We start from the raw sequence: 26470 nt of genomic DNA, 5'->3' as shown, positions 1-26470 counted from the left end.
TGTTCTACAATGCTGCAAAATTAATTATCTAATGCCTGGGTTTCAAATTTACCTGGTCTCCCTATTTCACTCAGCCCATGAGCTCTGCACATTACAGAGGAGAGCAGTGAAGTGCCCCTCTGAAAGCCCATCTTCCAGGGCTTTTGTTTTATTTTCTACATTTGAAAAGACCATTTCAGGCTCCCGATGGCTCCAGCCCACAGGTGGCTGAACCAGCCCTTTTGCCTCGAAGGATGTGATATGAATGTACCACTTTTCCTTTGCCTTTTTTTTTTTGAAAAAGCCCTAACCTTTCAACCCTCGGCCAGATACAGAGTGGGCCCAGCACTAGGAGGGTTTTGTTTTGGTTTTTAAATCCCAGTTGTCCCCACCTTGCACATCAAGCCCTTCTCCTAGCTCAAGACTTTAACCTCCACTATCTGACAAACAGCAAGGGCAGAGCCAAGAGCAGCGATTTCACCATATTACAACTTCAGAGGTGAGGGAAAAAATAAAATCACTTGAAAAGGTTCCAGGAAACAAGAAACAGCCAGAAAACCCAAACTCAGCAGATATGGTTAAGCCTCAAATCACTCCCATTGTGAAGAAGTGCCACAAGCAAAGCACCCAAAAGCCCCGTGACCCCTTTGCCACTGGATGTTTCCTATAACCTGTAACCCACAGCGCTGTTGGCAGCCCCATGGACCCCCACAGGGAGATGCAGCACCAAGGGCAGGGAGCAAGTTGTCCAGAAAGTCCAAACCCACAGGTGGGATCCCATGTGCTTCTCCTCAGCCTGCAGGGCACCACTGTCAGAAACGAGGGCACAGGGACCCTGAAACACTTCACACAATTCCCAGGGCAGGTTCTGACCCTGCTTTACACCACTGAAACCCCACTGCAATGTTGCTGGCTTTAGCCATGGACTCCCCACCCACACCCAGCATGAGCACATCCTCTCCTGCCCTCCATGAGCACCAGCTCCTTCCTCTGACACCCAAACCCTACTCAGCATCCTCAGCTCTGCCTTCAGCAGCTGCTTCGTGGCCTGACTTACTTTCTTCTTTATTTTAAGTACACAGCACAAAAAACCCCACACACAGGCCAACTTCAGAGATATTCCCACTAGAAAAATTAAATACTCATAATGCTTTTTTAAAGTGAATTGGGCCCCTTAATTTGCATCTTATAATAAGGATGTTATCGTACTGGTTTATGGCTCAGCTCTTTAGTTTCTATCTCTCAGGGGCTAAATTTCCCCTCATGAGTTCAATAGATGTCTGTGAACTAATGTAATTTTTTAAAAGGCTTTTCTCCTGTATTAACATTACAACCTTTATGAGTGAAAGGTTTTTCTTGCCGAGGCACGGGGGGTGTGTTGGCATTGCAGAGCCGGGAGGATGCTGCCAGCTGGGGTTAATCCTGGGCAGCGGGTGGGCACCTCCCTCACCTCCCCACACCGAGCCGAGCTCCCCAGCCTGCTTCTTCTCTTACACTTGGCTTAATTATAAAACATTGTCACTCGAATATTAAAATAATGTTTAATACACTGAAGGGAATAAGCCAGCCCGGAAAAATGCATAATTTCCCTGCACCTGCCCTGGTAGTGGCATGCAACGAGCTCTGTTCTTTTGCTCCCTTTCTGCTGACTGGCTCTCCCAGCAATGCTGAGAATACCCTTCGAAGAGCCTTTAAAAAGGCGTTTAAAAGCCAGGGAGGCTTCCGCACCTCGGCACACCCTCTCATCCCCTCGCCCTCGGGAGGTCGGGGTGGAATTCGTCCTCCCTCCCCAGCGCCGCGTCCGTTCGGCAGCACCCGGGTCTGCGGGAGAGGAGAAACAGCTCCGACTTGCCTCGGTCCTCGGGGACGGCTTTAAACTTGCCCGAATTAGGGCCCAGGGGCGGATGCTCCGCGTTTCAAAACAGCCGGGGCTCCGAAGTGCTCAAACACGCCGCGAGGAGCAGCGATGTCGAAAACGCCAGCCCCTGCTTTAATGCACCCCGGGATCATTCATCACCTCCACACCTTATTTTATATTGCCAGGCTCTGCTTTAAATAAGCGCTTTTTTTTTCCTCTCTCCCCTCCCCTTTAATCACTACAGCTGCAGAAGGTGATGTCTCTTCAACAGGGGAAAGAGGGGGGAAAAAAAGTTGAAGAAAAACAGCTAAAAGGGGATTTTAGGCAACAAAAAGCCAAGTGGAGCAGCCAGGTGCAAGGCAGCTCCCCAAGGGATGTTCCTCCCTGAAGCCTCCAAATGGAAGAGCCAAAGCCCAGGGGAGTGTGCCAGGCAGGCAGCAGGGAAAAGGTCTGTTGGAAGGAGAATAAAATAGAAGTTTTATCCACACTGGAACCAGGGGACAAGGGGTGTTTGGGGGGAACAGGGCAGGGAGGGACCCCTCTGCCCACCAAGGAGGTTTCATGGACACAAGCCATGGAACAAGGGCTGCCAGAGGACACCCCTCAGCATTAAAGGGAAGGGGGACAGAAGTGTCACAGCCATCAGGCTCTGCTTGTTGATGGAGAGCTGCAAGAGGAGGTCAGGGAAAGGACAGACACTCCCCTAAAATAAAAAGGAAAGGTTTATTTAGGGCTCCATCTCCTGCTCCCTCCCTGTCCAGAGTGTCCCAGGTTTGCAAGGGCACAACTATGGAAAGAGGGATCTGGCATCTCCAGAGGCACCACAGATACTCCAGAGGCAAGTCCAAACCCCCATTTTCTGCAGCCTGCAGTTGCCCCTCTCAGGACACCAAGGCCTTCACCCAGCCTCTCATGTGCAGAGCCAGAGAAACCTGAGAGAAGGGGTTAAGCAGCCTGTGGATGCTCTGCCTGTGCACTCACCACCTGAAGCGGCTGCACTCACAAGTGGGAACCATTAAAGGTTTAGCATGAGCTGGGGCTGGTGGGAGAGCTTTTGGCTGCAGGCTCTTTGATGCCCTGGGCTTGGCAAGCTCTGGGGATCATCTGCCAGACCATAGGGACAACCCAGCGAGGGGCCACACCTTGCCCAGGGGACCCTGTCCCTGGGGCCACCCCCTCACTGCTCTGTGGGGTTGGGCAGGGGTCTTACTGCTCCACCTAAACCTCCTCATGGAGGAAAACACTCATGCCTGAGCCTTTGAGATTGAACTTCACCACACCACGCTGGGGGAGGAGGGGAGGTCCAAAGGTACCACCTTCTTGGTGCCATTTAAATCAGGATGTTGTAAAACATGAAAATAACTTGAAAGGCAGTAGCCCCAATTTATTAATAGCAAATATTTATTAGCCTCCTTGATTTACAGTACGTTTGTGAAAGTCATCAGTCCATCACATTCTTCAGCACGGGGGCTGAGGTGTTTTTTTCTTGGTCAACACAATATGGAATATAGATCCAAATATGAGAAGCCAAATACAACCTTCATTTTGCATGCACATATCCCACCGCCAGGAGGCCCGAAAATGAGTCCTGGATAGCCCTTAGACACATGCAGACATTGGGGAAGAGGTGGGAGCTTCTGTACATCACCACTGGAGACCCAGGGGCTCACAGGAATGGCCAGGGAAGAGCCATCAGGGCTACAGCAACCTCAGGAAGCATCGCGGCACACACACCCCAGCCACGTTAGAAATTCACTTTATCTCCTTGGTTCTGGGTTTTGGTATGAGAAACTACCTGTCCATCCACCCCCCTCAGCACAGGATTTGATGCTCACACAGCACAGGCACCTCCACCCACCTGTTACCAGATTTTCCACCCCCCCAGCCACACCATGGGGTTTTGCCTGCCCGCTGGAACCACAGCCTAGCCCAGCATTCCCAGGGATCCCATCCTGCTCATTACAGGCAGCCAGACCAAATTAAATTGGGGCCCACTGGCTCTGCCATCTGAACTTCATCACTGCTAAAGATGCAATAAAAGTAACGGCAACAACGAGCAAGCCTCTACCAGATGTGTAACTCTATCCACTGAGATTAAGGAGTAAGAGCCGCATTTGGGGTTTGGTTGGTATTTTTATTGTTGTTCTCCCCCCCCTCAAACTCCATATTTCCTTGGGAATAATTGATTGTTTGGATCCCTGGAGAAGATGAATGTTAAGAGGGTGATTTTTGAGGGGAGAGGACTGGGATGGAGGAGCAACAGTGTTCAATAGACTTGAAGCAGATCCAACATACAAATGAATGATGATGCCTAACCGCACCTGAAATGGGAAAACTAGGCAAGAGGAGAAGCAGAGAGTAAGAAAAGAAGCAAATGAGGCACCACTCTCATTTTTGGGGGAGAGAGAGGGTGTTCAGCTCACTCCTCAAAAATACTTTATAGTGAGATCAGGTGAAATCCCACACCAGGGCAGGGAGCCCCAGAACGGCAGTGATGGTTAGAAGGTCCTCTGCCTTACCACCAAAAATCCACAGGTAAAGGCTCACCCCTGGGTCCCACCAGCACCCAGAGAGCTCAAACACAGCAGCACAAGAAGTGAGATGAAAAACCAAAGTACAGAGCAAAAAGCACAGTTGGCAAAATAACCTCCAGCAGCCCGAGGAGGATGGAGCTCCTCTCCCCCTTCCCTCAGAGTCCACACTCACGCTGCCACCCACCAACACCACGATGCTCCCCAGCCTGATGATGCTGCTGTTGGTCCCACAGCACTTACTGGGACCCAACACAAAGCTGGGGTTGAAACAAAACACAGGGAGTTTGAGTTTTCAAGCCACACTCCCATTCGCAGCGTTTAGATCCGTTTTCAGATCCCTTCTGGAGAGAGGCCTCTCATCTCCTAAAAGCCCACAGCCCAAACGCATCGCACAGCCAAAATATTAATTCTTTTGAAAGCAAAATTTAAGTTAAACTTCACAGACTACTCGATCTTTGCTGCATTTTAGTCTCAGAAAAGTGTGCTTAGAAATCAAACACAGCAAATCAAATCGTCTCCAAGCCTGAAAAAGCAGCTTTTTAACGCGACCCTCACAGCTAAGCTGGGCCATTCCCAGGTACTCAGCACAGACATTACAGCTGTTTGCAACTTTAAGGCAACACGAATCCTGGAGATGTTTTAAAGTCCTAAGAGCTGGGAGAGAGCTTAACACCTACATTTAAAAAACCAAACATTATAAGAACTATTTCTTTTTACCTTCAGCTCTTCAGGAGAGGACAGATATCCCTTCCGCGCCCGGCAGAACCCATTCCGCCGCCACCTCTTTGCTTTTTTCTTTGTTTTTTTCCTGGGAGAAGCCCCTGCCTCACTCTGGCTGCTGAGGGAGACAAGCCACGCTTGTTCCACCACAGCAAAAGCATAACCAACTACTCCAGAAGGCGTCCACGAACTCGGGAAAAGTGAGAACGAGACACCCTCAGGGACAGTCACTTCGCTGAGAGCTCTCATAAAGCTGCTCCCAGCGGGCCTGGGCCAGGCCGGGTTAGATACGGAGCAGGTGAGACTGGTTGGCAATCAGGGAGGGGACCCGCGCGAGCCCCTGAACCCCAATCAGCGCTGATCGGGCACAGCTGTGGGCACGGACACAGCGCAGCCAATGGCGCTGAGAAATGGCCAGCGATGCTGCGCCCAGTCAGTGGGATGCCGAATCCAACGGGATTCACCCTTCCGAGCCTCCAAAACCCCCTCATGTGCACATACAGAGGTGGTAGCACAGGCTGGGGTAGGAAGGACCTTTAAAAACATCTCCAAATGGTTAAAAAAAAAGTTGAGGGATGTGCGTAGACTTTTGGGTGGTTTGACCTCAAAGACCAAACTGCCTTAAAAGCAGCAGCAACAGCTCCCTTTGGGCCCCTGTGCACCAAGTCATCCAGGATCCCAGGGTGGCATTCCTTGGAGGTGCTCGTGTCTCGACCCCTTGCCAAATTTTAAGGTACCAAAGTGTCTGTGCTTGTGCTGTGCCCAGACCACGGCGGGAAGCAGAGCCCGAGGATTTAAAGAAACTAAAGAGCAATCACCACAGGCAACATCGTTTTCCCCATGGCAAAGGAAACAGACAGTCACCCCAACGGAGGATCTCAGATTTTAAGGAAGGAGTTGAATAAAACAGAAGTGAGCCTGAAGTTAATCCACAAAGCAAACACACCCGCTGGCCCCTGCCCGTGGCTCCGTCCTGCTGATCCCCGCAGTGAGTGTCCTGCCAGCCCCACAGCCAGGCAGCCACTCCACTCGCTACCCAGCCCGCTTCTTTCACCAAATAAGGTCCATTCCCACTCGTCGGCACTGACAGGAGTAGCAACAGCCTATAAATCCCATTGCAGACAGCACACAAGCTCACACTTAGCCCACCTCCTGCTCAGCAAAGCACCCGGCCCTGAACCAGCCGCCTCCTTGGGTGGGTGCTCAGCGCCGAGCAGGGCATGAGCATCACTGGCAAGGGGGAAAACTTGTGCCCCTTGTGCAAAGTGTGGGACACACCAGGACACCAACCTGACAGCAGGGCCTCCAGCTCAGGGCAGGGCTCTGCCTGCCCTGGTACTGACAGCACCTCCATAGCAAGGCTATCGCTCCTCCCCAAACCTGTCGCTGGCCTCACTGCTCCTCGCACGGACCCCAGCGGTATCACAGATCCCACCAGCCCCAAAAGTACGTGGTTTCACAGCAGAAATGTAACAGCTGGCATTCACCAAGAGACGATGGAGGAGAGCTGGGAGGACCCCCCTTCAGCACCACCAAACACCGGTGGTGGTTCACCACCACTCAGAGTGCCACGGCCTTGCACCAACACCGGCCCTGGCGTAAACTCAGCACTTGGTTCTCTGCAGCCAATACGGGAGTACAAAGTCATACCAGCTGCCTGGCCCTTGTTAGCATTAAAAATTAAAGACAGAGCAAACAAAACCTAAAGCTCCAACATTTATTATGGCAATTTCCCACCCACCCACAGACCTGCACTGTGTTTTGTTTTATTTTTAATTCATCACATCAGATGTGCCTCCCAAGGAATGGCACGTTGCGGGGATAACCAACAGGCCGGGTTGTCCATGAGAGCAAGACAGTCTTTTCCACGGGGGAAGGAGCTGGTTGAAGCCATCAATAAGCCCTTGACCTTGGTGGGTGGGTCTGCTTTTTTTGTTTGTTTTTTCGTTTTTGTTTTTAGAAAATAAAAAAGAAACGACCAAAAAAAAAAGAAACAAAAAACCAACCCCGAAGAAGTGTTGTACTCTATTACAAAATATAAATACGATAGTCTTGCAGGCAGGAGGAGCCCGGGGAGCGCTGCCTTCGGCGGGGGACTCCTCAGGCTCTCCCGGGGACGCAGCGAGCCAGCAGGACAGAGGCCACCTCCGGACGCCGAGACGCCCCAGCTTCACCTCCTTTCAGAATTTAAGTGCTCTTGAACTTCCATCCGAAAACTGCCAGACATCCGGGGCTCCCTGGGCGCTGCGCCAGCTGGGGGGGTACGCCGCACCTACAGAGAGCATGGGGACAGAGGAGAGAACAGGTGTGACACGGCCCACGCTATGAGTCATTCCCTTATCCTACTTTTTTTTTTGCCTCTTTTTTTCGTGTGTTTAACAACTAGGACACCCAACTGTCACAGAGGGACACGGCAGGATGGGAGCCCTTCCTCCTCTCAGGCCACACTCTGCATCCAGCATCCTCGGCACCACGCAGGAACCGCAGGGATCATTTAGGAGGAAAAACCTCGGGGCTTTACTGAGACACCTGGGCAAGGACCAAGCCGGCCTGTCTTAAAACCTCCTCCTATTCTTCCCCAGAACCTCAGGGATTTCCTCTAGCACCCACAGTGCTGTAGACCCTCTTAAAGCTGGTACTGTTAACACGGCACACGGCGGGTGGGTCACAGAGGACTCTTCCCGACTCGCTACACATTGGATGGAAGTGAACACTGCAGCAGCAAAGCTCAAGCTGCAAAGCCCCGACTCCAGCAGCGTGGGATGGAGCACCAGGACAGCTCCACTCAGAGGGAGCAAGAGAGCAGCGGAGAGCCCCTGCTCAGGGCCCATCACCAAGCACCGACTGCCCCACACAGCAGACTTAAGGGCTACACCACAGGTGATGGTGAGGCTGGAGCATCTTCAGCACAGCCCTCAAAACACACCTCCACAGCCCCACCGGGGAGCTGCTGTCTATGGAAATTCCTTCATTAATACTTATAAGAGTGGTTGAAGAGTGAGCTGCTGTCAGGACTAAATAAGCAACTCCCCCCTAGGCCAGATCTTCACTGGGTGAAACTGGAGTGTTTCCTCAAGTAAAGGGCACGTGCCTGATTTCACCCCCCCCCCGGGAGGGCTTGATACTGCTGGTGCCTGAGCCCCACACATTTCCAGGCTGATGTTAGAGCTGGCTGAGACTTCCAAGCTGTCCCAGCCACAAGCACACCACCACTGCAAACCACATATCCCACCAAGGGGCACAAAACCTTGGGGTCCTCCCATGCCTCCTGCCACTCCTGGATCCCTGTGGCTCCTTTGAAACCAGCAGCCAAGCATCTGGGCTCGAGGAGCAGCATCTCTTCAGCAGCTCTGGCAAAGAGCCCCCCAGGCAGTATCACTCTCCTAGTCAATACTACAACTTGCCCATGCATCCGCCAGAAATGGGTTTCAACCTTTATTGGAGGAAAAAAGAGAAGGAGGGAGCTGAAAGAGCAGCTGGTATCTCTTAGTACAAACTCTGCACCTAGATAAACCCTGAAACTGTATCACATTAGATATGCCAAAGCCTCCTGAATGTCAAGCAAAGGCATGGTATCACTTAATTCCTGTATTATTATCTCAGCCCGTGGAAACATAATAAATATGAAACATCTGTAGTCTAAATTCTGGATACTGTTGCAGTGCCTTCATTACATTAATCATTTAATTTGGAGGAGATTAAACACTAACAGCCAAGGGGTCTATGCCATAAAACCACATTCCTCCTTGAAATTGTTAGGGTTGTGATTTTAACAACAGAGACACTTGTCACCCAAGTATTGCTCTCCCTTTTAGAGACATCATCTTTTTGCACAGAGAAAAGCAGCAAAGTCTCTTGGGAGCGCAGGTCACGCGTGCACAGGATGCCACAGCAGCTCGAGAGCACATGGTGGGGCCTTGGACATCCATGTCCCACCCCAACCCAACAAACTTCACTGGGTTTACCACACCATTAACTCATCGCCACTGGCAGAAAAGACATCACTTTGCAAGTTCTGCTTTGGTGTGGAGGTGACAGTGCGTGGTTGTTCCCAAGCTACACCCCTGCCAGCAGCATTCAGACAACTTCTCCTACAGCAGGAGCTGCTTCTCCCAAAGCTCCTTCCTCCAAACCACCACCCAGCCCCATGTGCATGGCCACAGGGCGTCACAGCACCCACCAGGTTCGTTCAGCTCTCAGAAACCCATCAGATTTATCTCTTGGAATGCGATTTAGTAAATAATTGTAGGCCTTGCACTGGTTAATCCTCGGCAGCACACGGAGCCCAGGTCTACCCAGTGGTGCCTGTACATGGATCTCTATGCAGATGTCTGGCTGTATGATTGTATGTATGATTATTCCATATGTAAAACATAGTAAGGATAAAGGTAGTGGAACGACGACCACTGCAGGATAGACACAGGGAACAGCACCTGCTCTAAAAGAGTCAGGCTCCGCTTGACTCCAGGCACATTGGCTAACCTGAGTCCCCTCGACAGCACCTCGACCATGGTCTCAACAACCAGCAACAAAAACGGTGAGAGGGAGGGAGAGACCTGACTCCAAACAGATAGTCCATGGCACAGGATTGAGAGTCCTGTCATCAAAGCAGCTGTAATGCACATCCCTGCGTGCCCCAGCCCTCCTGGGAACAGCCAGTGTCCATCCCTGACACCTTGAGCTCGCTGTGCTAGTGCCAGACCCTGCCTCCCCTACGCTGTGCTGGGGACCCCTCTGGCAGTGCCCACATTGACACATCCCCAGCTCCAGTACCCAGTGGGTACCATCCCTCCAAAGGGCAGTGCGGTCCAGGGGTGCTGCCAGCACTTTTCTACCCCCCTGAAAGCTCATCCCACCAGCCCAGACAACACAACCTTCACTCCTTCTGTCCCAGGATTACAGTGGAGCTCTATTTTTTTTAAAACCTCTCCTAGAAAAGGAGTAAGTCCTTTTCTTTAGATATGTATTTCTGTCTTATTTTAAACTCCAAAGTTCCCCTTGAGAAGGCGCTGGGGTAAAAATACAGGCAACATATGATGCCATCACAAGAAGACGACAGAACAACTGGAAGGTTTTACAGAAATCAAAAAAAGGAAAATAATAATAAAAAAAAGTATTAAATCCATTACACTAGGAACAGCAAGAGACAATATCACAGTGGTATGTGCTTTAATAAAGTAAAGAGATGCTGCAACATGCGGTATTTTTTCGAACTGACAACATATACAGACCCCTAAGGGGGGACCGGGGGGACCTGAACTCCACCTTTTAGAGAGTCATGCACATCAACCTGCGATTCCCACCAAAAAAAATGAAAGCCCAGGGGAGAAGAGGGGAGCTCCCAGCTGCAGCCAGGAGCGGGGCTGGGGGCCTTGGGCTGGGGTCAGTGCAGTCCCAGAGCCACGGCGTAAGGTCTCAGCCCTCCGAGAGAAATCAGCTGCACCAGTGGCTGATTCCACCCCACGGCCCCAAAAGCAGCTGGGGACTGGGGAGAGTCTCTGGGGAGGCTGCAGAGCTTTTTGTTTGCTCATCCCTTCTGCCAAAGCATTGCCAAACAGGGAGAGAAGTCCCTGCTGCAGAGCGAGTGAAGGCCGGGGGTGCTGCAGGTTAACGTGGGGAGGGGGTCACAGCTCAGTCCTGCACTAGAGAGGAAAAAACCCCAAACTACAGGTCCAGACTGCAAGCACTTTCCACTGGCCCGAAAGCAAACTCCTTAACCCAAAAATCCTCCAGCTTATTTAAGGCCAGGCTGGGTGGTGGGCACTCCCCGGGGATGGGAGCACGTCCCCCAGAACGCCCTGTGGGACCTCCTCCTACGTCCTGCTGCTGGAGGCACCTCCAGCCTGTGCCAAATGAGGACACCAGAAGCTGACACTGTGTACTTTAAGGTTTTTTTTTTATTTTTTCAATAAAGGGACAAAATGGGTGTATGAACAGGATAATGCAGACAACTGCCAAAAAAACACAGACAGTGGTTTTTCCAATAGAACTTAACAAAGACCAGAAACAAATACAATAAAAAGCCAGGTTGTAATGACCTTTGGTCATCCAAATAATAAAAAAAAAAAAATTAAAAAAAATTGCCCCCCCCAAAAAAACCACCCCAAAGAAAAATAAAAGATCAAATTAAGTGCCTCTGTTTTGAACAGAGCACATAAGCAATAATAAATAGTGACTCCCATAGTAAAAGATAAAATTTCAAGTTACGACAAACAGCTTTCATTACAGGAATAGAAAAGGCCAATAACAAAATATTCTGCATTGCCATTTACAAAAAAGTATTGACTCAAGCGGGCTTTCTCTTTAATATGCTTTGCATATGAAATTCTTTCCAATCTAAATATAAAGCACCATTTAGTTTTTGGCAATGAAAAAAACTGCAAAACGGTTTTTTCTGTTCTTTTTTTTTTCCTTTTTTTTTAAGCTTTTTTTTTCTTTCTCCTTTCTTTTCTTTTCTTTCTTTTACTGCATATGAAGTTAAGATGCTGGAATGTCGGGTGATAGAAGGAAAGGGACATAAAGCACACTACATAACAAACCAACGTTATTAGCTTGCAGTACTGCATACAGTATGGCAGCAGGAAAAAAGAACGCAAAAAGATATGTACACCCCTCTGTGACGGCCAAGCAGCGTGACATCGGAACAGGTTTCCCCCAGAGAGCCATCATATGGCCTCCGATCTGTACAATGTCACACTTTTTTTGTCTTTTTTCTTTTTTTTGAAACATACAAATAATTTGCACTATATTATCCTGCCAAATTAAAAAAATATACTGTGGCAGCCTGTGGTTTTTTTTTTCTTTTTTTTTCCACTACCAAAAAAGGTACATCGATACCTTTTGAGAGAACAAGCAACAGTTAAAAATACAAGCTTCAATATAAATACTATAGTGCCTACACTAGATGAACATTTAATTCAAATACCATTCTAGAAATACAGAAAAAAGAGACCATAAATGTGTTTTAGCATAGGAATCAACATGAGTGTGCATTTTCCTATATTTAAGTACTATATAATCTTAAACCTTTCCCCAATGCATGTTTTTATACAACCTGAAGAGCTGTGTATATCCAAGGCATAGAATTTCCACTACCATTTTAAAATGAATAACAAGTCTTGTACACCACCAAGACGATGAACCCTAAAATACAGTTTCCCCCTAAACATAATGAAGTGTTGTGGTTTTTTTTTCTTTTCCTTAAAAAAAATTTCTTAACATTTATATTTAAAAAAAATTTTTGTGGCATTTTTTCTTTTCCTTTTTTTTGTACAAAAAACAAAAATACCCAAAAAAATCCTTGCACTGTAGGAGCAAAAGCAATCATTCATTTTATGTGGGTGTAGAGTCTGTTTCCATTCACAGCGCTGCAATGTCGCGTCCGAGAAGATAAGATTAGTCAAGTAAATGGCTGGCAAAGTTTGTGTGGTTTTGTGGGGGGGTGGTTTTTTTATGCTCATCAATGAGATCGAGTTCAATTTTTATTTTTTTATTATTATTTTTTTTCAGCATTCTTGCAACTTTTCCCTTAAAAGTATAGACCTGTAAACTGGGAAAATTGTACAGTGCACTTAATTGTCCTATCTGAGCAGTCTTATTTTATACTCAACCTCTGTACCTTCGATTAAAGAAAAGATACAGACATCACAGGCAGAGTCAAGTGCTATTTGAACACCAACCGGGGTGGGCTCTAGCTTAAGAATAAAACAAGGATTCCTCTTCCACATCAACACAAATAGCACACAGAGGATGGGGAAAAAAAAATGAAGGACAACTTTTAGGGAGCACAGACAGATACTGCTACTCTTGCTTTTTTTCCTCTTTTTTTTTTCTTTTTTAAATTTTCTGTTGCTTCTTCCAAGCGTCACATTAAAGGCAAGTCTCAATAGTTCATAGTTGATCATTGTGTCGGTATTAGCTTATACACCTGTTCTAGTTTTAAATGGCAAACAGTACCACGTTGTGCTAATAAATCACAATTTATTTATGTTTTTGCTCCTCTATCTGTTACACTCGGTATAATATTATTGCCAGTCTTTATTTTATTTTTTATACGGTATACACGAGGTCTTAAAGTTTATATAATTTGATTGTCAGCTTGACAACCAAGTGGCTCCGGATTTATTTGTTTTGGTGCCAGAATCAATAAAAGATATTATTAAAAGTAAATATCTTCATAAAACACATTTCCTTTATTGTGTGTTTAATGGTGTTGAAGGGCCTCTGCACGTTTCACATTCTATTTAATCATCGATGGGGAAAGCGAATAAAAGTTTTGGGAAGGGGCCGGGGGAAGATTCTACATCTCGTTTTAAGCTCTCTCCAGGAGCAAAGCAGGTTTTTAGACTGGTGTGATCAGTTTGGTTTAAAAATAATTACAAAAATAATTAAAAAGGTGGAGAAGAATGATGCTTAACTAGGACTGAGCGGGTCATTTCTTTCTCTTCCTTAGTTTTCTCCTTCCTCTTCGTTCCTAGGGAGCCGGCGTTGGAAGGGGCGCGGGACGGACTCGCGCTCGGTGGGAGGCTCAAACGCCGCGGCCGACGAGCTGCGCGTGGAGGACGAGCAGGAAGGAGCCATCGGCATCGGCCGCGACACATCCAAGGCACTCAGATTGTTTATTATTATTATTAGTGTGTGTGTGTGTGTGTGTGTGTGTGTGTGTGTAACCAAACTAATAGAAATCTACCTCTTCCTAACTGGTTACTTTCCAATTAAAGGCCATTTTTTTTAATAGATGTTCCTAGGGGAACTCTTTCTCCAATCAGTGGGGTTATTCCTTTAAGACAGCAATCTACCTAACCCAATGCTTCTTCGGCGCTATCGGTCCTGTCCGCAGAGGGTCACCCAAAGCGTGTTTTCCTTTGCACGTCACAAAACAAAACTGTACATGATATGTATTACAGGATGTATGCAGCATGGTCGGTTTTGTTTGCTCTCGGGTTTGGTTTTGTTTCACTTTTTTTTCTTTTTTTTTTTCCTCCTCTTTTTTCCTCTTTTTTTTTTTCTCCTTTTTTTTTTTTCCCGAACGGAATTGGAAACAGCGACATGTTTGCTCAGCAACTAATCAGGGACAATTTAAAAACAGCCATAACATACCATACATGCTGTCTAATCCAAAAAGTAAAAAAAAGAAAACCAACCAAAATAAAAAAAAAAACAACCCAAAATAAAAAAAAAAACCCAACATACACAACATGTAAATTATTGCACAAGAGAAAGGCTCAAAGTTTGCGTAAAATGCAATAGTATTGCCCCGATACAGATCATGCATTCAAACGGTGAGAACAAAAAGAAAATAAACAGGGTGTGCTGGTGACAAGCACTTTCCAAATATCCTTAGCTTCCATGACTTCCATCACAAGGGACTAGAAAACCTCTACGGGGATGCGGGATGGGTTGGGGCGGGGGGGGATGGGGAGGGCGGGGTACGAATATACCTCTATTCAGTTTTTATCTCGTTATTCAAGACTCGATCACTGTGCCATTTTTTCATGTGTTTCTCCAGGGTACTGTACACGCTAAAAGGCATCTTACAAATCTCGCATTTGTAAACGTCCTTTCCCACCTGCCCGTGTGTTTTCATGTGCCGGGTGAGCTTGCTACTCTGGGCGCAGGCGTAGTTGCAAAGCTCACACTTATACGGCCTCTCGCCCGTGTGGCTCCGTCTGTGGACGGTGAGATTACTACAGTTCTTGAAGACCTTCCCACAGTACTCACAAGTGTCGCTGCGTCTGCCCTCTTTTGAGCTGGGCCTGCCAGGGCCCGGGCCACTAATATGGGGGGTGCTCCCTCCGCTTCCCGTGCCGCTGCGGCCTGAGATCCCTCCGTCCAGCTCGCCCGGCGGTGTGGAGAAGCGCAGGCTGCCGTTCTCCGAGGAGTGCTCGGAGGAGGAGGCGAAGGGCGATTGTCGGGAGTCGCCGAAGCTGAGGAAGGGGTCCTTCAGCTGCCGGGAGGCGGCGTAGCCCGCCAGCCACTGGGAGTAAACGTTCTCGGTGTTGGGCATGGCGGCGGCCGGCAGGTCGAACTCCTTCTCCAGCTTGATGCGTTTGGAGAAGGGGCTCAGGGAGCTGGGGCTACCCAGCAGCAGCTTTTTGGACAGGCCTCCCGAGGCGGACTCCCCCGGGGAGCAGCCCCGGCCGTTGATCGCACCCTCGTCGATGCGGTCGGACTCGCCGGCCACCGAATCTTCGTCGCAAGTGTCCCTGTGCACCTCGGGCTCGGGGAGGTGGCCCCGCTTGTGTTTCTCCCCCAGGACCTGGTGGAAGGCCTCGCTGAAATGCTGCATGGAGCTCAACACCATGCCCTGCATGACGTCTGGCATCGACCGGCCCTCCTCGCCAGCCCGCGAGTTGTTCTCGTGGTGCCGGGCCGCCTCCAGGCTCATTCCGAAGCCATAGTCCGGCCTGTCGCTCTCGTTCAAGTCCTCCTCCTCTTCCTCCTCCTCCTCCTCTTCCTCCTCCTCCTCCTCCTCCTCTTCCTCATCGCCATTCTCGGGGATCATGTTGGGGTCATTCTCGCTCTTGAACTTGGCCACCACTGACTTGAGGGCGCTGCTGGCGCTGCCCACCAGATCACTGGTGCCCGGCTCAGGGGAGCTGGCGGTGGAGAGCCCATCGTCTGACTTGACCGTCATGGGGGAGGACTTGTGCATGTGGGTCTTCATGTGGCGCTTCAGCTTGCTGGCCTGCGTGCAGGCATGGTCGCAGAGGTTGCACTTGTAGGGCTTCTCCCCAGTGTGGCTCCGGCGGTGGACCACCAGGTTGCTCTGAAACTTGAAGGTCTTCCCACAGAACTCGCAGGACTTGGACTTCATGGGGGGCTGGGAGGGAGGAGGAGCGGACTGCAGAGGAGGAAGGGGCGGCGTGGCCAGGAACGGGGGCTTGCTGCCAGGCTGGAAGGGCTGCAGCAACCTTTGCATAGGGCTGGGCCGGCTCGGGGACAAGGGTGGGCTGGAGGTGTTGCCGGCCAGCTCCCGCAGCCTCCGGGAGAAATCCATAGCGGGGGGCTCCATCGCCATGGGGTTCAGTCGCAGCACCCTGTCAAAGGCACTAGGGTGATGGGTGGCCAGAGCCATTTCTTCCGCACCCAGGCGCTCAATGCGATGCGGATCCAAATGGTGCCTCGGGGGAGGGCTAAAGAGGGGCGGCGTGGGTGGGAAACGCCCTTCTCCCAGCCCCGACGCCTCCCTCGAGACCGAGCCGGGTATTCTGAGCAGGTTAAAAGGGTTATTGTCTGCAATGTGAATCCCGTGGAGAGGTGGCTGGGAAGGGCACTCTGCACCTAGTCCTGTTGGGATACCAACCCGTGGCGTCAGGGGGCTGCCGTGCTCGCTTTCTAGGTAGATCCGTAAGCCGTGCGTGTTCTGTGCGTGCTGCAAGAGGAACCAGGCGCTGTTGAAAGGCTGTTTACAAGTCGTACACGTGTAGCTGCTGGGCTCATCTTTACCTGTAAAATAACACAATAAGCAGCGTCAATCTCCGGCCATCCAGCGGCGGGTGAGAGCTCAACTCCCCGCCTATGCTCCTCTCCTCTGGGACACTCAGTCCGGAGCTGGGGAAGGGACATCCCAGCTCAGGCACAGGGATGGACAGGAGGAGACAAGGGAGAGAACAGGGAGGTCCAGACCCACCCAAAGCACACCCACCTCCTCCCACCATCCCCAGCTCTGGGTTCAACATCGAACTGGTGGGTAAACACAGCACAAAACAAGCTATGGGAAAAAGAGGTATCAAAGTCAATCAATGCCAGCTCCATCTCAGCAGATTGTATGCTACAAGAGGCTGCACATATTCGGAGTGAGGGGTAAATAAGTAGATAAATAAGTATAAAATAAATAAATCCCCCACTAAAAAGCACTCACATAAGAGACCAGTTCAAAGCAGCAACCCAAAGCATCACAACTGCCAGCAAGCTGGGCATCAGCACATTATTAATCTCCTCCTTATTTTGAGACTGACAATGAGTACAGAATTAGGCATCAATTTCTGCTCCTTAGCAGAGATTCACCTCTGGGGCAAAATTAAAAAAATTAAAAAAAGAAAAAAAAAATTCAAGCACGGGACAAGGGAAAGGGGAAGGCAGAGAGAGCGGCAGCTCCGCCAGGGAAAGAGCTGGAGGGTGGCCAGGAGGCCTGGCCGAGCGCCCTGACGGAGCCGCATTATTTCTCTCGCGCTGAAAAGAAGCTGAGGATGGTAAATGCCACTTTGGCAAGTAGCGAGCGAACTCTATTTCATGATAATTTATTTTTGGAGATAACACGGACATTATAAAAGAGCAACCAACTAATAAATAACTAAACAAAAAGCCGGCTAATAATGACAGCAGAAAGCAGCCCCTTCTAAAATATGGCAAAACAAGGGGGATGAATAACTTTTTGAGGGTTGCCCACGAGCAAAGAGTGGCGTGAGATATGGCGAAGGTGAGGGTGCTTTTATTGATTACTGGGATTTGGAGAATAATTCACTTCCACCCCCACATGGATGCTTTCTGCTAAATGCTGGTAACCCCAAACCAGAGCTAAGAGAAGGATAAAAATTCCTTTCCAGCCTCGTCCAGCAGTTCTCATAGAGCTGCTGCTTAATGGTGTTGTGAAAACTAAACACGATGTTGAGGTTTGCTGAGAACAAATGGGAGCCCTTCAAGGGCATCAGTGCCTGGGGTGGTATCAGCCTGCACCACACACTCCTGCACTGACCCAACATTCACATTCCAAGGAATCTGGTCCTTAAGCAGCTCTCTTGGGTGAACTGACTGCACTGAGAGATACCCCCAGTAGGTCTCCCCTATTTGCCTAATACGAATTAAAAACCAAATGAAGCAGATTTGAAAATGCTTTATCTGTGTTTCCCATTTCATGTGAGAAGGGAAGAAAATCTTTGTGTGAGCATTTTCTTCCTGGGGTGAGCTGAGTGATGATCTGGGGGTGAGACAGAACTAGGTATCTTTAGGTATCTTTACCTAGGTATCTTACCCCTTCCAACACAAAGCATCCTGTGATCCTGTGAGCCCCAGTGCTGGCTGCTCCATCCCAGCTTTCCTCCCAGCCTCCTGGCTCTGCTGTTACTCTAGGTTTGGCCTGGGAAGCTGAACCAGGCGAGCGTCTACAGCAGGCGTTTAACACTTTAATCACTTTAAAAGCCCTTGGAATAATATTTAACGTTTCATCCTGAGGCTGGCATTGGAATTAAATGCACTGTGGTGTTTAGCATGTGCCAGGCATGCAAGCACAGATAAATACTTAAATCTGCTGAAATCAGAGGGAAATTCAATTGGACTTTCACATTCCTATGCTCATTTGTGAGCTCAGGAAAAAAAACCCCTTAAACAGGGAAATTTCATCTTGTTTCACTATAATGAAGTGGAAGTTTTTAACTCCACAGTGGGAGCTAACAACGCAATGCTGCCTCGCCTCTCTACCTTATAGATCAGGTCAGAGAAAATAGCATTTTATCTCTTAATGAGGATACAACATCGAGCATTCACTACCACATTTTAGCATTCCCATCAACTAGATATTCCAGATCATAAGGGCAGCTCATGTAATCACAATGTCAATGAGAAGGGCTGTTACAACTGAGACTAAAGATTACATGGAAAAAGCTGCTTTGAAACTGGTAATTATTACCAGTCCACTAATAGCAAATGATGCATTACAGTTTCACCATATAATCTGTATTTCACTCAGCTCCTGCCAGTGCAGCCTTATTATATTACAGCGCTCACAAATTCTAAATTCCTAAACTACAGTCATCAATAAATGTGTTACTCGCCATAATTTGCAAAATTACTTTGTTCATAACATCTTCGACTGTTATAAAGACTGGAATTGATTTCCTGCGTGGCAAAATTAGGGCTACATTGATTTAGTGGAGTGTAAAATGTTAAGATTATTCTTCATGTGCTTGCCTGAAAAACAAGTTTTCAATTCACCATCCGTGTTTGGTTAATTAAGATAATAATTTAAATTTAAAATCATGTTTATGGACGAAACTTCCCTAAGCAAACACCCATTTTCAAGGGAGCAAAAACCAGGCAATAAAATAAAGGAGCGAAACAGTTAAAATCCACCAGCCATTTGTCTCCACCTCCTGCTTTGAAGAGACATGACTTCTAATTTGTCTATTAGTGCTTGATTAATTATGAAGGCTATTGACTGACCATATCACCACCTAGAGATACATTCCTGTCTGCTGCAGCCTTGTGGAACTGCAGGAATTCCTGCACTAATCCACACGCTGCCTGTCAACGCTGAGACGGGTCCTGAGACGGGTCCTGAGACGGGTCCTGAGACAGTCACGGCAATCCCTGCGTCTGGAAGGGACTCCCCTTCCCGTCCTCCCATCCCCATCCCACCACCACGGGGTTTTTGGTACAGCATGTGGGTCCCCTCAAGAGTCAGATGGGGCTGCAGGACCCAAAGGCTGTGATGTCTCTTTGCTGTGGGCACCTCTGTGTCCGTGCAGGTTTCCCAGCCAACACATCTGGGCATGACCATGGGCAAGCAAGGTGGGTATCAGCAGTGCTGGTGCTGGCCAAGGACAGAGCTGGAGAAAGTCTACTGGGACAATGCAATGGGATGTGTTATCTATCCACTGTGATGCCACTGGGGCTTTCAGCTGGTTTCCAAGAGGCCACCAGCAATCCCCAATATCCAGACTAAAAGCAGGTCCCTGCTGAACCAGCCCACCAGCAGCGAGGCTGGAGCTCACATGCTTGGCTGCTGCTTCACATCGAGGAATTTAAGGCTGGAAGGCACCACCAGCTCTCACTCTCTACCTTTTCTACAGCACATGTCACTGTGCCCAACAGAGTCTTTCAGTAAAGCGTGACCTCCTCCAGCCCCGCAGAATGTCTTTGAGGCAAAGCACAAAATCCCAGTGAAAACTATTCAAACCAGCTCAAAAGACAAGGAGAGCACCCACTGCTTCCCACCACTGCCAGTTCCCACAGCTAACCACACTCTCAGATGGGTACTGGGGCCCACCTGAACTTCTCTGGCTTCAATCTCTACCTGTTCTCTTTCTGTACAGTCTTTTTTGTGGCTGATACCTTAAAAAGCTCTTGGTGAGCAACAGGACCCCTCGAGCACAGCAAGGGTCCCTGTGAACCCAAAAATCAAGCCACACTTTAAAATCCAGTTATTTTTCCATCCTGAAGCCACCCCCTCCATCCTGCTGCACTACTCAAGGACCAGCCCAGCCCTTCTCAGACTGGCACCACACTGGGAAGAGCTGATTTTCCTCAGAGCCTCCCACAGAGCCACTGCCTTCCAGAGTGCTGTTCTCCAGCTCTGTGAGCACGGCCCCGATTCCGTTCTTCCAACCAAGGAGCACAGCAGGCTGTACCCAGTGTGTTCTCAACACACTCTTCCTGACAGTCCTACCAGACCCCACCACAAACCCACCCCTCTTGCTCTCCACCCCTCCACATGCCTTTGCTTTATCCACAGCAGAGATCAGCTAAAATGGCATATTAATTTCTGAATCACCAACAAAGCAATAACCACCACTGTGGCCCCTGCTGACCTCTCCAGCTTAGCCCCCCCAGTCCCAAATCTCTTTCTATTGGCCATCTCTGAATCACCTGTGCCAGCAGTACCACCCAGTGCTCCATCTTCCCATGCACAGTATCACACTGTGCCACGTCCAACACTATGCAGAGTCTATTTCATCTACATTTATCAACCAAAGTTGTCATCTAGAAGAATGAAATCAGCTTTATTTGACAAGATCTATATTCCATAAATCTCAGTTGAGTGGCACGAATTATATTTCTATCCTTAATTCTTTATCAATAGAAATCTTATGTTGGCTCCTCAATTATTTTGCCCAGAAGAGATAAGCACAGTGTTGCCAACTCTGCCATGTTACCCTGGCCAGCTCTTGACATCATCTTCCCAGTCCATAAGCTTTTTAAAAACCAGCATCACATGTCAACTCTTCCGAATTTCTTGGGTGCAAGTTGTCAGGGCCTTTTTATTTAAAAATATTTCTCTCCACTGGACCTTGTGCAAAATCCTCCTCAGCTGCTAATGAGCTAGAAAAAACATCATCACCCACCCATGATACAGAAAAATAACACAGCTGCTTTCCAGGTCTACAGCAGAAATATTTACAAAAAATTTCTACCTTACTGTTTCTTCCATCTATCACTTCTCTTTTCTCCAGAATCCTGAGAAACTTTCTGTCCTCCTCTCCCCACTGGTGCCAGGCACGAGTTTTCCTCAGCATCTTCAGCTCTCCTGCCAGCCATGGTTTCTCACTGCAATTGATTGTTATCCATTTTCCATTTTTTTAATTGTCATATATTGATTTTTTTAATATCTAATTGCTGTTCTCATCTCACCACTGAAGCGAGTGAAGTGGGGTTTGGATTTGGGCCAAAGTTGTCCTCTCCTTCCTGGACAGCTCATCAACTCTTTACAAATAGCTTCCAATTACCATCCACGTTTTTGCGTGTGCATTTTTCCTCCCAGCCAATTTTACTGCTCATTTTCTTCCTATTTGGGAAATTACCCCTGTAGGAGAATTACATGTGGATACCATGCACCAAATACCAACCTGGGGCCAAGATGACACCTGGCTGGTGAAGCCTCACCCACCTTTACATATTTATTCCTTCTGTACATCCCAGCCAGCAAAGGACTAGTGACAACACACAGCATTTCACTACAGCACAAATGTTTAGTGTTGCTGAAGTTATTGGCTCCTGTCTATATTAAAAAAAAAGCAGCAGAACAGCTCTTGCCTGCCATGCCCCTGAAAGAAGTGATTTAACCAGTGACACCAAAGTGACAAGATTTAGCTGCTGATCCACAAAATGTTAACAAATGAGCGGGATGGATATTGGCATTTCAGTGCCTTTAAGGGCAGCTGGCACAATTACTCAGTAAAATATGAAGAGATGGCTGCTTTCAGCATTAAGGGGCTTTTTTATATTAAGAAAAAGCTGGTGCTTGTGGACTGTGCTCAAAGTCCGAGTCAAAGCAAGCCAACACCTCCAGGCACATCAGAGCTGGCTCCAAGCACGACCCAAAGCCATGTCCACAGCCACCAGCAGCAAAGCCAGACAAGATGCTGGGGAGAAGACCAGCTGGGAGGAGAAGCTGTCAGCTAGATGCCACTGCTGGGAGGGGAAAAAAAACTAAAAAAAAAAGATTTCTGGATCTAGGCATGCAGGTTCAGGCACTGCCAAGTGAGTAATGGAATAATCTGCATGTGTGTGCCAATGTGCTTTGGAAGAGCTTCCTTCATTTCTCAAAAGCCAGGGCTGGATCCAGGAAAGCTGCTCGCCGGACAGCAGAGCAGCGCTGCAGTGCCACAGGCAGCACCCTCCTGGTGCCCCCACCCAGGACAGGCAGCCCTCGGGGCAGGGCAACTGCTTGGGAAGGAGCAGCAGGTTACGGAGCAGCATGTGTGTGTGTGTATGTGTGTGTCTGTGTCTGTGTGTGCGTGTGTGTGTCTGTGTGTGCTTTTGTCTGTCTCTGTGTGTGTGTGTGTGTCTGTGTGTGTGTGTGTGTCTGTGTGTGTGTGTGTGTCTGTGTGTGTCTGTGTGTCTGTGTGTGTGTCTGTGTGTCTCTCTGTGCCTGTGTTTGTGTGTGTCTGTGTGTCTGCGTGTGTGTGTGTGTCTGTGTGTTTGTGTCTCTCTGCGTGTCTGTGTGTGTGTGTGTCTCTTTGTGCCTGTGTTTGTGTGTCTGTGTGTTTGTCTGTGTGTGTGTCTGTGTGTGTGCACATTTGTGTGGGTCTGTGTGTGTCTGTGTGATCGTGGGTGTCTGTGTGTGTGTGTGTCTGTGTCTTTCTGTGTGTGTGTGTGTGTGTGTGTCCATCCGTGTCTCTCTGTGTCTTTGTGTGTGTCTGTGTCCGTGTGTCCACGTGTGTGTGTTTCTCTGTGTGTGTCTATCTGTGTGTGTCTGTGTCCGTGTGTCCACGTGTGTGTGTTTCTCTGTGTGTGTCTATCTGTGTGTGTCTGTGTCCGTGTGTCCACGTGTGTGTGTTTCTCTGTGTGTGTCTATCTGTGTGTGTCTGTGTCCGTGTCCATGTCTCTGTGTGCTGCCCCAGGGCACCACCCAGGCTATGCATAAACCTGCGGTGTTACAGACACCCTGGTTTTTTCCCAGTGTTTTCCCAAACAGCGTAAGCAGCCACTGAGGACGTGCCAATGGTGTTCACAAAGATTTCATTCACAGCTGCAATCACTCCCTCAGAGAAATCCCCGTGCCAGAGAAAGCTCCGAGCAGACCAGGACTTGGCCCTTGCAGCCTGGATGGTCCAGCCCTTCTCTCGGCAGCATCCCTTGCTCTCCGCAGCATCCCTTGCTCTCAGCACATCCCTCCACAAACCAGCACCACAAGCCCTGGTGGCTTAGCTCCTCCACCTTCCTCAAAACCCCACACCTATAAACAAGGTCAAGGAGTCTCACCAGGCTGCCTGCACCTACAGGGCACACACACACCTTTCACCATCACACTGCAAAGACAAAAGTGATTCCAACACCTGCACCCTGCAGTCAGCACCCCCCTCCCTTCTGCTCACCACCAAACTATGGGAGCAACAGCCTGAGCCAAACCAAGGAACTTCTTTATTCAGCTTTAATGTCAACTGACTGCTTGATTTTTGGACTGATAAATTGGGAGTTGTTATGGTATTTAAAGGGGGGAAGAAAAAAAATTGAGTTAATTGTTACCACTTGTACTTGATTCAGTTCTTCTCCATCTGGCTTGTCAAATATCTCTCTCTTCCCCCCCTCTCTCTTTTGGAAATCGGTACTGTTGAAATTCCTTTCAACTGAGAACTAGAGAAGTGAAACAGTTGGGACACAGGATGCGTGGCAGGGCCAGGAGATCAGTGGGTCTGCTCCACGGCTGCAGCAGCCCAACTTCTCCCTTGGTAAGAAAGAGCTGCTTTGGAGTGACTCACCTTTTTCTGGTAGTGGTAGCACCAGTTTAGATGGCAAACTGTATCTGTCCAGACAGAATTTTTTCCTTCTTGCACTAATTCTCCCTCCTGATTCTACAGATTGCAAAAGGCTTGTTATTAACCTGGTCCATCATTAACTGGTTCTAAGTAGCTGTTACAGCACTGTGAGCATCAGCATTGTCACTCCTGTTGTCGTAATAATTAGAATAATATTAAGTAACAGCAGCAGCTGCATTTATGTACAACAGGGTACTTCCTCTCTAATATTTTGTCTTTATCATGAGGGGAACCAGATCCAGAAACACTGAAAAAGGAAAATATTCCCCAAACTCTGAAGGAAGTGATGTGGTATTGCTTGTAAAAGAAGTACCACTGTTGTTCTGCCTTTGAAAATAAAATTCTGCAAACCGAGTCCACGTTGTTCATGCAGAGGCCTGATATTGAGTCTTGAAAATGTAAAAAAATTTAGAATAATTTTGTTTTGCAGGACCCTTAATGCTCCATTTGCTATCTTTACCAGATTTTCCTTACCTACAACTTACTGATAAAAGACAATCCTGAAATTTGTATCACAGAATCACAGAATTGTTTGGGCTGAAAGGGACCTTAGGGAATTCCCACCCTGCTGCCAGATCTTTCACTAGACCAGGATGCTCAGAGCTCCTTCCAACCTGGCCTTGAACAGGTTGTTCCTGGCCTGGGACATCCACAACTTCTCTGGGCAGCCTGTTCCAGTGTCTCCCCACCCTCACAAACTGATGTATCAATACTGGTATTTCCTGAAATTAATTTTTTCCAGAAAATTCAAACTTCCTGAAATCATATTAAAAAAACTGGGAAAACACTTTCTAAACCAAATATCAGTAATGCCATTTTTTCACTACACCTCCTTTTAAAAACCCTCTCTGAAGGAGAACTAGGCCAAAACGTTAATGCCATGAACCCAAACTTCCAAAAAAACCCCAAGCCCCACCACCAGCAGAACAACCATACAACAGTTGGCATTGCTTTGCCTGTCAAAGATTTAAAGTGGAGTGAGGAACTCCAGAAATTCACCACTTTCTCACAAAGCCACATTTTCACTGGGTTTTGCAGCAATGCTCAAGGTTCCACAAAACAGTTTTTTTGGACCTGAGGAAAGAGTAGGTGGGAAGGGATGGAATCAGGGAGCCCAGTTCCTCCCTGCAGAAGAAATGGAGATTTCATGGTTGACCATTTGGGTTGCAGCCTCAATATACACTCTACTCACTCTAAGCAGAACCAAACCCAATACACTTCGATTTCCCCCTCCCAAAAAAATACTTGTCTAACACCAAGCACTGAAACAAATGGTTTGCCAAAGCCTGGATGGGGAGGAACAGGGTGCTGGGGTGCCCCTGGAGCAGCCAGTGCTGCCAGAACACCGGCCTGACCTCAACGTCTGTCACCATTTGAGGCAATTACAATTTGGCCACCAAGAAAACCTGCTTTGAGCTCCAACTTGGCAAGTAAGGTATGAATGAGGCTGAGACTGATTTTGTGCTTTTTTAAAACCTGAGGGGGGTGCAAATCTGTCGTGTCTCGATTAGCGAGGAACATGAGAAACGTGACACTGGAAAACAACACTGTGCTTCAAACTCGGCTTGGAGTGAAGTCTTTAAAGAAACCCTTCGAGCAGAGATGACCTGATCACACAGGTCATGTTAATGCCAAGGGAATGGAGAAACAGAGGCAATGCAGGCCACAGCACCACGTGGTAACAGCTCCACTGACCATCACCACCAGCGGTGGGACTTGAAGGAAAACTACACCTTGTTGCCCACCCCGTTGGAGGAACTCCCCACTAACACCATCCTGTATCTCTGACAACCACCTTAATGAATTAACCAGCATCCCAAATGCCATCAAGGAAGTGTTCAAGGCCAGGCTGGTATGTCCCTGCCGTTGGAACAAGATGATCTTTAAGGTCGCTTCAACCCAAACCATTCTATGGCTCTTTGATGGCCAGTCTTCCCCACCTGCCTCCCCCAGGAACAGGCACAGGGATTGTAAAGGAATGGATTCAAACTGGAATGGCCTCGCTGGGACTGACACCTGCTAAATCGGTTCCTCTGGACCTACCTGGCAACAAGTGTGTCCTCTTTGCCAGGTGACCTTCCAAGGGTCAAGCACAATCCCAGAAAGAGGATCAAAGCCCTTTCCCAGCCTAACCTGATTATCCAGCAAACAGTACCTGGCTCCAACAGTCCGTAATTACGCATTTACCCAGTGGCTGTTGGGGACAATCAAGTCAATAATTCCCTTTTTAAATGCAGTGTTGTAATTACACAGCTACAAAGAGCTTCCAAATCATCTCATTCACTCATACACCTACATGACAAACTGTTTCCTTTCCCACTCTTTTCTCTCTGGCTGGCAGCACCCAAAGAAAAGGCAGAGCACACTTCAAGAGGTTTCTTGCAATGGAGAGGAAGGAGATGCTC

The 26470-nt window shown here is 48.4% G+C and overlaps 1 protein-coding gene across 7 annotated transcripts in view; it reads right to left on the bottom strand.

Moving 5' to 3' along the window:
- Positions 1-3226: 3226 nt before the first annotated feature.
- The window catches only part of BCL11A (BCL11 transcription factor A), a 76346-nt gene continuing 53102 nt past the window's right edge, over positions 3227-26470 (bottom strand). For 3 of the 7 annotated variants that reach the window (XM_071582201.1, XM_071582199.1, XM_071582203.1), the window contains exon 3: positions 10244-16539. In XM_071582201.1, the coding sequence (XP_071438302.1) occupies positions 14534-16539 (2006 nt within the window). In that variant the 3' untranslated portion in view covers positions 10244-14533. Of the gene's footprint in view, positions 7364-10243; positions 16540-26470 lie in introns of those variants that run through there. The other 4 variants (XM_071582206.1, XM_071582202.1, XM_071582204.1 and 1 more) reach the window with 4 other exon arrangements.

Source organism: Pithys albifrons, chromosome 2, assembly GCF_047495875.1.
Source record: "Pithys albifrons albifrons isolate INPA30051 chromosome 2, PitAlb_v1, whole genome shotgun sequence".
Lineage (NCBI taxonomy): Eukaryota > Metazoa > Chordata > Aves > Passeriformes > Thamnophilidae > Pithys > Pithys albifrons.
The sequence above is the reverse complement of the archived record's forward strand: the minus strand, read 5'-3'. Positions and strand labels throughout refer to the sequence as shown.